This window comes from Aspergillus neoniger (genome assembly GCF_003184625.1).
Source record: "Aspergillus neoniger CBS 115656 unplaced genomic scaffold BO87scaffold_9, whole genome shotgun sequence".
NCBI classification, from domain to species: Eukaryota; Fungi; Ascomycota; class Eurotiomycetes; order Eurotiales; family Aspergillaceae; genus Aspergillus; species Aspergillus neoniger.
This window is the reverse complement of record NW_020291137.1, coordinates 278,269-292,801: the sequence shown is the minus strand read 5'-3', so window position 1 is coordinate 292,801 and position 14,533 is coordinate 278,269. Positions and strand designations below refer to the sequence as shown.

The window sequence follows — 14,533 nt, the reverse complement described above, 5'->3', positions numbered from 1 at the left end:
CATACACATGTTCCTTACCGAATAGGGCTCCAGTAGTATAAGCTACCACCTGTTTAATGTCCTTTTAATATTCTATTTGGTGATCAAGATGGATTTTGATTAGAGGTTTCAGTATCCTCGATCTACGTTGATGATGTCCCGCTTAACAGGATAGGTATATATCATAGGTGGAATCAACTCCAGCCTCGTTACTTGCAAACTCTCTCGCACCTATCTTCTCCTTCCTGGTTTTATATCTTAGCTACATTTGAGATGAAAGGCATACGAAAATTCAGTGCCATGAACTGCCCCTTCACGAGGCCATCCCCGTTCATCGGTTATGTATGTATTTGACGCTATCATGTTCCTATCTTCAACTGCCCATTTTGACTAATCCTCCACCTTCTAACCTACAGAACTTGAATCTCCAATGAGTAATTCCTTCACAATGGTACGCCTCCAATGGAGCACCGAACCTAACAATTCTGACCGCCAGTCAAAGGCATTCCCTGAGGCTCAAAGCCTTGAAGTCCAGAATCCACACTGTTGTCCGGGAAAATCCCAATAGAAGCAAACCCGAAAGTCGCATGGTTGGCTTGGTCATACATCTGGACGGACAACACATTGCCCTCATTCCACTTTGTACCTGCAAAACACTCAACCTGGCTTTCAATTTGGCCAAAGGCGTCGGCTCCATTGAAAGTGATATCGCCCGGGTCAGCGCTAGAGGCATCAGAATCAAACCGGCCCTCCATCAAGTGCTCGTTAAGTCGCTCATGCTTGTAAAACTCGTCGCGTTTCTCCTGTGTTGCGTGGTGGGTGGGATGACCCGCGTAGGAGATGGTAAAATGCACACCACCTTCGCCAGTATCACGAGAGGTGAGCTCCATTGGGCCATATTTGTGGTGGTTAAAACGGAACATAGGCGCAAAAGGATGAACACTGGAGTCACGGCGGGCCAACTTATGAGAATCGGGTGCGTATCCGACGAAGTCCACTTCGTCAGTTGACAGGCTGCGCAAAGCGTTATGAACGAAGTGATTGTGGGCCTTTTGTGAAGTCATATTTCTCGCCGGCAGGCTGTCCAGGTCCCGCGAAAAGGTTTGCAGGTCAATCTGTTCGAGACCGGACTGCAGCCAGGCATTTGCGGCAACCCCCAAGTACCCTTTCGACTCAGCGAACTTCTTGGCTGCGGACACCTCGCCACCCACACCAATGATGGTGCTGAGCAGTCCAGTGATGCAGTAGAAGATATTGTCGGCTTGACCCTCGTTTTGAACGCAGGTATTTATGGTGCTTGCCAGGCCAGCACCGGTGAGAACGAGGTTGAAGGCATGCCATGCTAGACCGATGGCCCAAGGAGCCACCACGAGAGCAACGTCGTCGGTCGTTCTCATATCGGCGCCGGTGGTCACTGCTAGTTCATGGATGTGTTCCGCGGTGCCATTATGGTTCAGATAGAGACCCTTCCAGTTCTCCCGAGGGCCTGGGTCCAGAGCACTCCAATTGAAGCTCTCTGGGGTCCACTTATCCACAACAGCAACTGCGCAAGTTGCAAGGCCAAAGACAACTATGGGAGACAGTGCGGTCCCAAAAAGGCTGATTCGAACCATTCTGTCAAGGCTTGTCGAGTCTGCGATACACAAAGAGAAGTTTGATTATTTGGTTGCTTGTTGCTCTGATGCTAGCGAGAATGCCCTCAGGGAGGAGGCCCAATTTATGTCTTGAGCCTGGATTTGACTGCAACTCAATCTATCCCCTCATAGCGCAGATTCTTCCGATTCCATTCTCAGACGAACGCAGGAATAAGTCCTGCTCATGCAGCTTCGCAGCCCTCAAGATGACCAACACGGGCTATGCACAGATCACCAGCATTCTGATGTAACGCTTTAGGGAATGATGCTTCCTTCTACAAGGAATACTTTGGCCAGGAGGACACGCCCTGTGACGAGAGTTCAGCAGCTAATGGTACCTTGGCAGTCTGCAATGGTCGTCCCGAACCTTTTGGTATCAAAATTGGCAATTCGACGAAAGCATGGCAGTCTGTCCTATCACAAACATTGCAGCAGTTCAGGTTCATCTTGGCCTAATTAGCAGTCCCCATGAACGGCAGCTTTCAACCTGTTATAATCCTTGCAATGTAAGCTTCGATCCTCAAACATGGCCATACAGATGACAATCAAAATGTTGGGACGGGGCACCGAGGCGAGAAGGAATATCGAAAGTCATCAATGTCCATCCCAACAAATGACGATGACCGACTTACTAGCGAACCCTGAATACTTTGGGGATAGATGGGTTGAACCATCCGTTTTCGGATCAACGGCCAAGGCTCGTCTGAAGACAAGTGTAAGAGTGGCGCGTGAGTTGTTGATTGGTCAATGTGATATGAAGATGTTTACTGATCAATCTTGACGAACTAGTGGATCCTTGTAAGCAGGACCCCCACAGAAGAATTGCTTTAGAAATGCAGAGTCCTGGCAGTCGGAAGAGGGCATCCACAATCTTGATGTCGGTATACCTTCCTTTACTGGCAATTATCTTGTTTGGCATAACACCTCGTGAGCTACACTAGGAGACGAATAGTGTCCAGTCTGCATCATCTCTTGCTGCAGTCGCGAGCGTACATGCACGGAAACATGGGTTTCAAAGTGACAGCCTACAGATCGGATACACCATCATTGTCGCACCAATGCCACAGCAATGTCCAAGATTTCTCTTGATGTCATAAACTGGGAAGATATTTTGCCTTGCGTCCTTGCTTTCTCACCATATGTTGAAGGAGCTATGCTTCTGTAGGTAAGCGTTAATTGATTGACTGTATCCAATGCACACTTCTGAGGTCCGCTCTGCCCACAGGATGAATCCTCAGGTGGGCCACAGGGCGTCAGCAATCAAATGGCCATGGCGCGGTCGTCGAAGTCACAGTTTCACATGAGTTATTTTTCGGTTCTTACTACATCTTCTTCGCCGAGCAGCTAAGCCCTACCGACACAGTAAGACGGTTCGCATGGACGGCCGAGCCACTAAAACAAGAATTGTGTGAGTAATGGACTCCACAGGATTTGGGGCTGTTTGATGGACTTCGTTAGTGCTGAATCATACCACGAGAGGCCCTCGAAATCGGAACTTCCTTATCCAGCTGAACCTAGCAGCTATGCCCAATGACACATTCCACCGCAGTGTCATTAGGCTATAGTGTGACAGGAACGCGTTGATTGAATTAACCTTCATAGTAAAGATCAACAACCGTAAGTGGCAGCCATGGGCAACATTCACCATCCACGGTCTTCCTTGGGACAGCCTTATGAGGGGTCTGAGTCAGATATGGAGAAGATGGAGAAGATGTCATCATAGTACTTCATTAAGCGCCCAGGGATCAGCTACGCAAACCGTGATAGGCGGATACTTCTTGTGCCAGGGTCTTACTACTAATATCCTCGGTCTCGGTAGCGGAGCCTTGTGTTCCGAAATCTAGTGACACCGTTCACATCCTACTCTCCTAATTCCTGGCCATAACGCAAGACACCATGGTTGTTGATCCGGAGAAGACCGCGGCTGGAGAGGCCTCCGAGGCCACACCTTTGCTACAAAAGGCGGCACCGATAGTGTCTCCGCAGGCGTGTTATCAACATCAACTACTGCTCCGGTGTTTTTTAAACCTGAAAAGCACAGTATCCAGAGCGGCGGGTCTATTCAAGACAGAGTATGACTACGAAATCAAGTCCGAAGTGGACCCGATCGCTCGACAATCCATGGTGGAGGAGCGCCGATGGTCAATCTATATCTCACGGGCTGTTCATCGATTCTCCGTTTGGTGGGCTCAAATACCCACAAATTCGGAGATTGAAGCAAGTAAAATCTCAGAGAAGCCGTGTGCACGCCACAGCGGATGGACATGGACAGGGGCCGAGTTACCTCCGTTAGGTAGGCGTTCGCAAACGCATCATCGGGGAACTATGACTGACTGATTTGGACGGAATAGATGTTTTAATGGTATTTCATGCATTGATACTACATCATATATCCTTCGGAGAGGATTGCTTTCGACATAAAAAGATGGCAATATGGAACGAAGGGTTTCCCCTCCAGCTAGTCTCGCAATGTATCGATCCGGGTAGCCTCACATATTCATGTCCTGAGTCCTGCAAGCTGCACTTCGAAGGCATGACAAAGTTGGCTTGGGACAATCTTGATGACGCCGACGGTGTGCCTGTCGAATGCCCCCGGTGTCAGAACCGAACCGTTGTGCCGTGGTCGACGCGGCGCAGAAAAGGCCTCGCAGAGGATTTGCTCCAAGTCTGCCAATCGTGCAAATATGTTCTCGGAAACCACGTTCTTGTTGTCCGGAAGCTCCGTCAAGATTTAGATCTACTGCTGCGCAGACATATTCCATTGCCAGGGACCTGCTGGAGCGTGGAGGGAAAACACGGCACTTTGACTCCTAAGAAGGCACCAAATGAGTTCGTCAAACGATACCTCATGAGCATGCTTCTCGAAGAGACGCGCCCAACTAATCTTTTCCCAAATCTGAGCCAAACCATCGAATCCCTTGGCCGAAGAGTGGTGAAGCCAGCTCTACCTATGATTCATGATATCTTTGAGCACTATCAATATGTGGAGAATTCTTCCTGCAATCTGCGTGCTGCTGTTACGAGGGTGTTGGAGTCGGCATCAGCAATGCAGGATACAAATCTGTCCGAAACTGATTTCGACTCACCACACATGGTGACTCAGTACATTGCGTTCCTGCGAGGGCAAGGCAAAGGGTTCTTATCGTGGGGTCCTGATCTGTCCGAGATAGATTTGACAGATCCTACTATGTGGGTCTGGAGCACGCATTTGCTGACGCCGCGTTCATACTCGGAATTCTTCCGGCGCGTGGGCAATGGTCTGCCCGTAGATTGGCAGCCGCCTCATTCTCCGAAATGCAGTTTGTGCCTTACGATGCGTCCTCCTTCATTTACCCGTCGGTTCTTCCAGGGACTCGTTTCCTTGTCAGCGTGGAAGGAGTTCATGGAGACAGCCGCGTAGGGAGCTAAATGCGATCTCGCTTCTGCCGGGCAGTGGCAAGACGATTAATCTGATCCCTGTCAGCGAGGCAAGAGATACAAGGACATTAGATCATGCATGAGAATGTCAACGTCAATCCATCTTGCAATGCAATACTGAAGATGATAGCCCAACAAGTTGGTTGGTACGCCCAAACACATATTCAAGTAATTCCCAGTAATTTATCCAGTGGACTAATCGTTCCTATAGCGATAGTCATAATCTAGGTTTAGGGTGTGATATATGTGAATGTCCCAGGCAAGGCCATATGGTCTCCTTGTTCTTCAATCTCATTACCCCGACTTAATCCCCGCATATGTCGTCCCAATCGACACCGACCCCCGAATCCTCCAATAATCTGTCCCCGCATTATAGGGCCCACGAGGCCTGTGCCGATACAGCACCCCACACTTTACCCTTGCAACAACCCCAGGTCTCATGGCTTGACGTCAGGGATTGTGGGGGATCGTCCTCCACCCCGGCTCCTCATTCCGTGCACATTGCCGAAACATGATGTTAGCACTACTGGGAACAGACAGCGCATGGACATTGGATATAGCCAGATTGTGCCCTTTAAAACCTTGTGAGAAGGAATTTACCCGAAGAACTGCCGTTGTTCAGTTCCTACAGAAATGGCGACGGAAGTGGTATTTAAAGCGCAGAGATATACTGCTATGATGCAGAAATGTCACTGGGGTCAGGCATCGAGGGCTCGATTCGTTGAAAATGACTGATCTTCTCAGCTTTCTGGTGCTTTTTGGTGCAGCCGGCAGCAGCCAGCTTGCCCATGCATCGCCTGTGACGCAGAAAGCCGAGGCGACAAGAGCAACCTCATACTCCTACAGCTCTTTTACCTACACGCAGGTCACTTCAACTCGCTATGCAACTTCACTGAGCTCACCGCTGTCTTTTGCTACACCGTTCGCTCCAGCATTTAGCGAGGCCTCAACCCTGCTTCCTGACAACGTGACCTATACCACATACTCTTTGCAGTCGAGTCAAACTCCCTCTGCAGACGGACAGTATGGCCAGAGTGCGTATGCTGCATTGTGGGCCAACCTGTCGTATACCTCCGCGCCTCCAATCACAACTACCGTCTCCCCTACACCGGTTCCCTCTAGCGAACTGGTGTACCCTCCAGCTCTGTACAATAGAATCGACTATGCAGATCTGAAGCTTCCCTCGGATTTTATCTGGGGCGTCGCAGCCAGCGCATGGCAGATCGAAGGAGGCCTGAAAATTGAAGGCCGCGGCCCGTCTATTCTGGACACCATTGGCGCTATTCAGAGTGACGACAACTCGTCCGATGCCAACATTGCCGACCTAGGCTACTACATGTACAAACAGGACATTGCCAGACTAGCAGCCATTGGCATCCCTTACCTCTCGTTCAGCATCTCCTGGTCACGAATCGTCCCCTTCGGCGTCGCCGGCTCTCCCATCAACACCGAGGGACTCCAGCACTACGACGATGCGATCAACACCTGCCTCGAATACGGCATCACCCCCATCGTAACCCTAAACCACTTCGACTTCCCGACAGCTCAAGCTACCGACTACTCCACCCTCACAGACAACTTCCTCTACTACGCGAAACAAGTCATGACCCGCTACGCAGACCGCGTCCCCTACTGGGTGACTTTCAACGAGCCGAACATCGGCATTGGCATGGCCTTCAGCTCCTACAACGACCTCACCCACGTCCTAACCGCCCACGCAGCCGTCTACCATTGGTATAAAGAAGAGCTGAAAGGCACCGGCCAAATCACCATGAAATTCGCCAACAACCTCGGCGTTCCTCAGGACCCCTCCAACGGCAGCCACGTCGACGCCGCCCTCCGATACCAAGACTTCGTCCTGGGTATCATGGCTAACCCATTATTCCTCGGCGAACAGTACCCTTCCTCTGTCCTCAACACCCCAAACCTAAACCTCACACCACTGACCGACTGCCAAATCTCCACCATAAACAACACCATCGACTTCTGGGCCTTCGACCCCTACGTCGCGCAATTCGCCCTCCCACCGCCAGAAGGAATCTCTGCCTGCGCAGCCAACTCCTCCAACTCCGCCTGGCCCGAATGCGCCAGTCTAACTATGATCCAATCCGACGGATGGCTCATGGGCGATATGTCAAACGATTACTCCTCCATCGCGCCACAATACGTCCGCCAACAGCTAGGATACGTCTGGAACACATTCAAGCCACCGGGAATAGTAATCTCAGAATTCGGCTTCAACCCGTTCGACGACTCATTAAAGGAGGGCGACGCGCAGCGGTATGATCTGGAGCGTACGCTATACTACCAGGACTTTCTGGGGGAGATGTTGAAAGCGATTCACGAAGATGGAGTGAATGTGATTGGGACGTTGGCGTGGAGTTACCTGGACAATAATGAGTTCGGGAGTTATGCGAACCAGTATGGGATGCAGAGTGTGAATCGCACAGACGGGACGTGGGAGAGGAGGTATAAGAGGAGTATTTTTGATTATGTGGATTTTTTCCATGAGCATGTTAGCAGGTAGCTGCTAATATACCTCAATAAGTACAAAGTTGGGTAGGTGTAGAATGCAGTAAGAATACAACATGCATAAACTCATTTTCACTAATCTACAACCACCAAATATAGATCCCTAATATCACCACCACCACCTATACCTATACCTAAACCCCCTCCCCCTCCCTTGTCCCTTTTATATCTAAGAATCATCCATCTAAATATATCCCACTACACCATCTACCACCACGGAGTAAAATAGTTGCCTAACCTCTCCCCCCTTCCTCCCATCCAATAACAACACTAATCCAATCCCGAAACCCATCACATCTTGGCATACATCTCCCCTAGCTTGGCACGTCACAACATCATCCAATAATCCTTCACAGATCCATACTATCTTCATCCCGTGTGTTTATTTTTGGTACATATCTGCATGAAAACTTCTTCATTCTTCATTCTTCTTCTGGGGGAGGGTATTGAGTTGAGCTGTGGATGGATAGGCCTTGCAGGATGCCGTGGGCGGTTATCTATCCCTTCTGTGTATTTGTAACTTTGTCTTTCTTTAGGTTGTATGTGGAACGGGATGGAGATAGAGGGGAGGGTATAAAGTACTGGGGGAGGTTCTTCAGGTTTGTGATTCCTCTTCTTCTTCTTCCTCCTCCTCCTTTTCTTCAGTTTTGTTCTTTTCTTGTGGTGCGGTGTATCATTGATTCATCCTCTATCCCATACTTTTTCAATTGGAGATACATGGTTCTTTCTGGATTGTTCACAACTTGGTATTCGCTTCTCTCATTATTCATACTCATACTCGATAGACATTATGTGCACCAGCAATGCGGGGGTATATGCCTCATTATGCACATCAAAACAGAACAACAATGACATGACAGGAACAACAACAAAGACATGGTTCATATCCACCATTTCACCCACTTAGACGTTACTTATTCATCATTTCAGTACGCCGCCGACAAGTGTCTACGCATCACAGCTTCAACTCCCCCGGATACTCCTGCGACGGACTCTTCCCCTTATCTTCAGACACATTCATCATCACCTGCTTGGAGTACCCCACCTCATGAGTGCGACCATCAGTATCCACGACCTGGAACCCTGAACCGTACTGCGTGATCTGCTGCGGCTGCGAGTACATCTCCGGCGGCGGGTACTCGCTCCACGGATTCTCCGCCGCCATGGCCTTCCACTGGCGCAACTCCTCGTCCTCACGTTCTTGGCGTCGCCACCAGCTGATGCCGAGTACACAGCCGATAGTCAAGATGAAAAGGAGAATCACGAAACCCATGAGCGGCAGACCGATGAGAGTTGCCAATTTATAGTTCACCCCGCCCCCGCTGGGCGTGTCCAGCAGGTCGCTGCTATAGGTAGGTAATTGTTCCTGGGCAAAAATCAACGACGGGCTGATCGGGAAGGCTGTTTGGGATGGAACAGGAAAGTGGCAGTCATAGCGGAGGGCTTCGATGACTATTGACCTTCAAGTTAGTCAAACTCGTACAGAAGAGCTGGGAAACTCACAATTGGCCATAAGCACTTGTGTTTCGGTCAGGTTGTAGCAGAACTCGCAGGTTTCTATCTGATTATCGGCAAACGTGGAGGTAGAGCACCAGGCGCGAAGATTGATATCGTTCGGAGTGAGCAAGTCAAACTCGATCGCGCTGTCTAGTCCTTGGCAGGAAACCAAGCACTGCGACGAGACGCTGTCGACGCCCGCCGGGTAACCGTAGACACAGGCGCTGAACGCATAGCGGAGGTTATCTAACCACGTTAACAACAGGTTTTAGATCGCACATGGAGCAGGCTTACACAATCCCCAGTCCACGTCCGTCACCAACCCACTGGGATCAGTGTAGGTACTGTTGAGCGCACACGAGACGCAATCCTTGAAGTTCTTGCCAGTCGTGGTGTCGTTGTAGGCCGCGTCCATGCAGACAATCTCCGAGGTGGTGGTGTTGGTGGGGTCGTTACAGACATCCCAGCATGGGGAGCCTTCGCTCACGTACAACGCTGTCGCGGGGGGTGCGACGTGGCTGACGAGCAGAAAAGACGCCGCTGCGGCAGCCGCTGCCCATCTCGATGTAGATCTGGGGCTTAGACCCCAAGAGCCGAGCATCTTGGTATTTGCTTTGGTTCGATCGATCGTCGGAGACGGCACGATAACCTTCCAATGCTACCGTTTTATCTTACGACCAAACGAGGGAAGGCTGGAGACAGTGCGGTCGACAGAACCCGCGCCGAGAGCACCGCGCAGCAAGAGGCAGAGAGGGAACACAACCGGGAATGACACGATGGGGAAAGCGAGGGTAGAAATGTGAAGGTGAACCGGTCCCAACCCAGATAGATCGTCGGTTAAACGGCAGGATCGGTGCCATGGTGGATTGATAAAGCAGACGGCCGAGGAGGGGAGACACCGTTCCGTCCCGGATTGGCAGACATGCCTGCCTCTTGGATGGGGTGAGGAAGATCCAACGAGCTCAGTGAGGAGCAGTAGCCCGGGCGCTTCGAGGGCCTCTCAGAAGCAGCGAAAGCGGGCTGTCTCTGAGGGAGGTGTGACGGTGATTGTGACGGTCAGTGCAGCAACTCCTGCCGCTGCCAGGATGTACGTTCATTGGCGGCTAGTGGCATTGAGCTGCAGGCAAGCTGTGGATGTGATGCGCCGTGATGGCCGCAGATTGGTGGCGAGCTCTGACCTGCTCGCGGGGTTCGGCGCTTACTCGCGCCTCCGCATTGGCCCAGGGTGACTGGCTGCTTGCCTATCACATCCACTGCCACTAATTAGCATCCCTGCTCATTTTAGATCATTGCTGTCCAATGAATCCATCAACCCCTCCTGTGTTGATCGCCCTAACTTAATTGGCGCTTCGAGAGGAGTCGTGCTGCCGCTGTTGGGACGTAGAGACACTAATCCATAGATTGGGGTCAAGATGACCGTCGCTGTCACCTACGGCGACACGCCAACATACTAGCTGGGAATAGCTTTCACGCCATGAACGAAATTCCAACAATTTGATCACCCCCAAAACGGTAATGAGAAAAGTCCACATAAATCAGCCAAAGCTTAAACAAAAAAATCAAGGAAAACGCCTCCCGAAAGGAATGAGACGCCACAATGCATGCAGGTTAAATCTTTTGCCCTCTCACGGCTGAATTAAGAATCCCATCCACCCAAACGAAGTAGGCCAGTCCGGCGTAGCTCGGCCGTGACTGCCACCCCCAAAATGAAGCAAGCATGCACGCAAGTGATATACGCAAAATTAAAGAATCAAACAGAAAGCCTCCCATGGGTCCTGCCCCAGATTCCGGTAGTTACCCGTACAATTCATCATACGACGGTACCATTTCAGGTTGTGTCGGTAAACTCAGCGGCTCTGGCTTGGGGCGCCGTACCGATTTTCGATCATGTTGCGTAGACAGACGGTGTCCCTGCGGTCGCTGGTCGTCCGACGGATTCGAGGGCACCGAAGAGCTGTAGCTGGTATGCTTCGAACCGGCCGTTCCAGGTCCTGACATCGGAGGGTCCATCGTGTGTCTCTGAGCGCTGTTTCGGCTACGCATGCGAGATGTTACCGACAAAGGAGGCGATTTGGATGCTTGCGAATAGGCATCAGCTTCTTCCTTCTCGGCTGGATTGTGGTCGCGGGAGACATTTAGAGGAGCGGGCACGACCACGTCGTCTTCCTCATCTTCAGAGGAGTCGTCTGAACAGGATGCATTGTCGCATTCGCGGGGAGAATCCAGGACTTTCGACACACCGACCGGAGGGCTCTGCTGTTGGTTTTTTCTTCGCATTCGACTAAGTCGTGCATCATAATGGCCGGTAGGAATCGTCACGGCTGAATCCACGGATGGCGCCCGCACATTGGCATCCCCAATGCGGCTGTAACTCCCCAGCCTCGGCGCGGTGGCGGATCGATTGAGTTCTAAGGAGCCATGCCGTCGCTCGTGGTCGGGGGAGGCTGAAGTTGCGCCGGTAGAAGACTGATCCCATTGACTCCAGGACCCACCGTTAGGATAGGTGATGGAGACATCCCCCCATCGCGAGTGCAGCTCTGAGGATAGCTTTCGCTTGCGTCGTAATTTTTGGATGATAGCCGTCATTGTCACAAGAGCGTCCTTCCTTAATGTAGTCGAGCTGGAGCACCCGGGCCCGCGTCAGCATCGACCGCACAGGTCCCTCCAAGAACTCGGAGGAAAAACTAGGTTAAGAAGGATCAAGTCCAACCACGGTACCTTAAAATGTAAGGGCCCGCCGTCTACGGGTTTGATTTAGGTCGGGTGCCTCTGCTTCAGAGGACCCCACGACCCGGTCCCGAAGCTGCCTAGAACAGGAAAGTAAGATAGGAACAGGGACCAGACAGCCACCGAAGGACTGGCATGGAAAAGTGTCAAAACGGGAGGGGGGTGAACACCGAACGCTGCAATCCATCGGCCGAAAGCTCGGCTGCATATCGCCCACAGGATGGCAGAAGAAAGACCCTTTCAGGGACCAACGCTGAATCCCTTCAGGGAACGTCCCTCAGTGCGAAGAGGGATGGGCATCGGAGCCCAGAGAACGAGACGGACGGTGAAAGGCGAGCAGACACAACCTGACCCGACAGAATGGTTCACCCTCCATCACAGCGGACTTTTTGTCGCCCTGGGTGGGGAGGCCCGTCGGGCGTACGCGGCCAGTGGGAGAAGTCTCAGTTAACCGGAGGGGGATCGCCCTTTGTTTTGTAAGCGGGATGACGATTCCGACGCAATGACTGGTCATGGGAGAGCCTCTGGAGCAGGGAGCAAAGCCGGTCCGCGTGCCTGGAGATGGTAAAAGAGGGGAGAGCAGTCGGGAGAATAGCTGAGCGGCGCAGTCAACTTGCAGGCAACCTGCAGCCAGCCTACCGGAGGGAGCTGCTAACAGACTCCGGGAAGTTGGCGACATCCAACCACAGCCGTAGTTGATAGTCCTCCCTTGGCGTGGTCCATCCAGCGGCTGCGAGAGAGATGGAAGGGGTGTGACACAAAGCAATCCTTGTTCTGGGAGATGAATGGACCTCTCAGCGGCTACAATATGGGCGAGATCCCTGTCGATGTGAGGGAGGGAGCGTGATGAGGAATGCCACTAGTTGTCGTAGTAGCAGTAGTAGCAGCAGCTGGACTCGAATCGACAGCTCGACTGCCGCACCCAACTCCGACGTAGCATTGCTAACCGGGGGGTTGGAGGTCGGAAACTTGATTGGCGCAGAAGCTTCGATGGGAACCAGGGTCTGGAGGAGGAGAAGAGGGGAAGCAGCAGCGACAATCACCGGTTGATCGTCGCGGTTGGGCCCGAACCACCCGTCGAGCTTATCTACGCGCCGTGATGGAGACGGCGCGCGAGGGCCAGTGTAGTGGTCACTTGTCACTTGTCACCGTGCAGCAGTCGAGTCCGGCCGATTGTCTAGCTGCAGTAGAGTGAGACATGAGGGGGAAGAAGATGGTGGGAAAGCTGTGGGTTGGAAGAGATGGAAGAGGAGGTGGTGGTGGAGGAAGAAGAAAAGAGGAAGAGGGAGGGGGAGGGAGGGGGTTCCCCAGTGGCTTGCCGCCTTCGGGCTCCTCCACGCTTAATTCTTTTGCAGTCACTCATCAATCTTCCTTGGTTCATCACACCATGCCCGGCACAGTAATTTAGGCGGTAGATATGTAGGTGATGAAGAAAGTGATTGTGGTTGGGTGGAGCGGGGGTACATCCTGGCTCAGTTCATCCAGGATGAGGGGAGAAGAGAAGGTGACTTGCAATAGAAAAGATACAATAGTAGAAGGGCAGACAACAGGAAAAGAAAAGACCATAGTAGATACGTACCTGGGGCTTTCATATCATTCTCCATCAATTTCTTCATCCCAAGTCTAGTCTGCAATCATCATCATTGTCGTCGTGATTATCGTCATCATCATTAAAGCCATAACCCAAACACCTTAACACCCAACAGCACCAACCATGACGCCAAACACCCAACATAGAAACATAAGAGAATCACGACTATATCAGCCTACCCAAAGTTCGTCACCAACCGTGACAGCACCGGTCTAGGTCGTTGAACCGACTGACCTTCCTCCGCCTCACCACCCTGCCTGTTGACCGGCACATCCAGCCTCTCCTCAACAGCAAAGCTAAAGACATTCGAGTCTCTATCCGGCACTCTTCTTTGGGGCTCTATTCCCAATCCCGACATCCGATACATACTAGCCGTGACCCCAGGGTATGGCACCGCGATACCCACCATGCCATCAACCCCATGGTACCGTGAAGGGTTATACACAGGGAGGGGCTGATACGCCGGTGGGGGATCCTCGATGACCCTCTGCAGAGGATGTTGCTGTTGTTCAAGACATGATGAAGGTTCCTGCTGTGCTGTGGAGGTGATCTCAAGTGGGTACTCGGGGGTCTGAGGCTTGCTTCCTTCCAAGTCAGGATGATACTGATAGTACCCAGTGGTGGATTGAGACAAGTGATGGGCGAGCAGGCGTTGCTGCTGACGGCGATGACGGCGTTCGTTGCTTCGTTCCTTGCATCGGATGAGGAGGATGGCGCTTATGACTTGCAGGACAGAGTGAGATGAGATGGTGTCGAGCCCCAACTTTCATGGCACAGGAAGGATGGAATGATAGATGGAAGGTGACAACATACTCATGATCACTGCTACTCCTCCAAAGACCACGCCAATGATGATCTGATCCCGACCGGACGAAGGGGACTCCACGGACGATGATGAGTCTTGTCGAGGATATCCATCACGAGGCAGGATCATCGTGCATGCTCCCTTGATGGGGATGACGGATAGAAGGATGTGAGTGGAGTGGAGTGGATAGCAGGATGGATGACAACTTTCTTGCTTGCTTGAAGCACCAACGCACGCAGCACAACGATGAAACAGCACACCAGAAAACGAAACAAAGCAGAATGCAGACGAATCCACCGAAAAGAACCAGAGAACCTCCCGACTTAAAATACTACTCAAACTCACCAGTAA

At 51.8% G+C, this 14,533-nt stretch overlaps 6 protein-coding genes across 6 annotated transcripts; 2 read left to right on the top strand and 4 right to left on the bottom strand.

The window, feature by feature from the left end:
• Positions 1 to 42: 42 nt before the first annotated feature.
• On the bottom strand, positions 43 to 1,865 carry BO87DRAFT_237268 (uncharacterized protein). Its single transcript, XM_025618810.1, has one exon. It carries the CDS (start codon positions 1,590 to 1,592, stop codon positions 456 to 458), a length of 1,137 nt encoding a protein of 378 aa, XP_025481788.1. The 5' UTR covers positions 1,593 to 1,865; the 3' UTR covers positions 43 to 455.
• A 1,520-nt stretch (positions 1,866 to 3,385) lies between these two features.
• BO87DRAFT_237273 (uncharacterized protein) lies at positions 3,386 to 5,287 on the top strand. Its single transcript, XM_025618811.1, has 2 exons — positions 3,386 to 3,906; positions 3,965 to 5,287. Exons 1-2 carry the CDS (start codon positions 3,510 to 3,512, stop codon positions 5,011 to 5,013), a joined length of 1,446 nt encoding a protein of 481 aa, XP_025481787.1. The 5' UTR covers positions 3,386 to 3,509; the 3' UTR covers positions 5,014 to 5,287.
• A 470-nt stretch (positions 5,288 to 5,757) lies between these two features.
• On the top strand, positions 5,758 to 7,700 carry BO87DRAFT_414286 (beta-glucosidase; the record flags this gene model as incomplete). Its single annotated transcript, XM_025626623.1, has 3 exons — positions 5,758 to 7,499; positions 7,586 to 7,589; positions 7,662 to 7,700. 3 exons carry the CDS (start codon positions 5,758 to 5,760, stop codon positions 7,698 to 7,700), a joined length of 1,785 nt encoding a protein of 594 aa, XP_025481786.1.
• An 817-nt stretch (positions 7,701 to 8,517) lies between these two features.
• On the bottom strand, positions 8,518 to 10,157 carry BO87DRAFT_453278 (uncharacterized protein; the record flags this gene model as incomplete). The annotated part of the gene is made up of 3 exons (XM_025628536.1): positions 9,354 to 10,157; positions 9,066 to 9,305; positions 8,518 to 9,014 (listed from the first exon to the last, which is right to left on the bottom strand). The coding sequence occupies exons 1-3, from the start codon at positions 9,658 to 9,660 to the stop codon at positions 8,518 to 8,520; spliced, it is 1,044 nt and encodes a 347-aa protein (XP_025481785.1). The 5' UTR covers positions 9,661 to 10,157.
• A 565-nt stretch (positions 10,158 to 10,722) lies between these two features.
• On the bottom strand, positions 10,723 to 11,854 carry BO87DRAFT_237075 (uncharacterized protein). Its single transcript, XM_025618809.1, has one exon. It carries the CDS (start codon positions 11,643 to 11,645, stop codon positions 10,854 to 10,856), a length of 792 nt encoding a protein of 263 aa, XP_025481784.1. The 5' UTR covers positions 11,646 to 11,854; the 3' UTR covers positions 10,723 to 10,853.
• BO87DRAFT_395194 (uncharacterized protein) lies at positions 11,814 to 14,311 on the bottom strand (the record flags this gene model as incomplete). Its single annotated transcript, XM_025625173.1, has 5 exons — positions 11,814 to 11,866; positions 12,129 to 12,645; positions 12,704 to 12,920; positions 13,557 to 14,100; positions 14,191 to 14,311. The coding sequence occupies 5 exons, from the start codon at positions 14,309 to 14,311 to the stop codon at positions 11,814 to 11,816; spliced, it is 1,452 nt and encodes a 483-aa protein (XP_025481783.1).
• Between the last annotated feature and the right edge of the window lie 222 nt (positions 14,312 to 14,533).

Coding starts and splice junctions, on each gene's coding strand:
- BO87DRAFT_237268 (XM_025618810.1), bottom strand. CDS start 1,592: ATGGTTCGAATCAGCCTTTTTGGGACCGCACTGTCTCCCATAGTTGTC.
- BO87DRAFT_237273 (XM_025618811.1), top strand. CDS start 3,510: ATGGTTGTTGATCCGGAGAAGACCGCGGCTGGAGAGGCCTCCGAGGCC. Junction 3,907..3,964: donor GGCCGAGTTACCTCCGTTAG/GTAGGCGTTCGC, acceptor TGGACGGAATAG/ATGTTTTAATGGTATTTCAT.
- BO87DRAFT_237075 (XM_025618809.1), bottom strand. CDS start 11,645: ATGACGGCTATCATCCAAAAATTACGACGCAAGCGAAAGCTATCCTCA.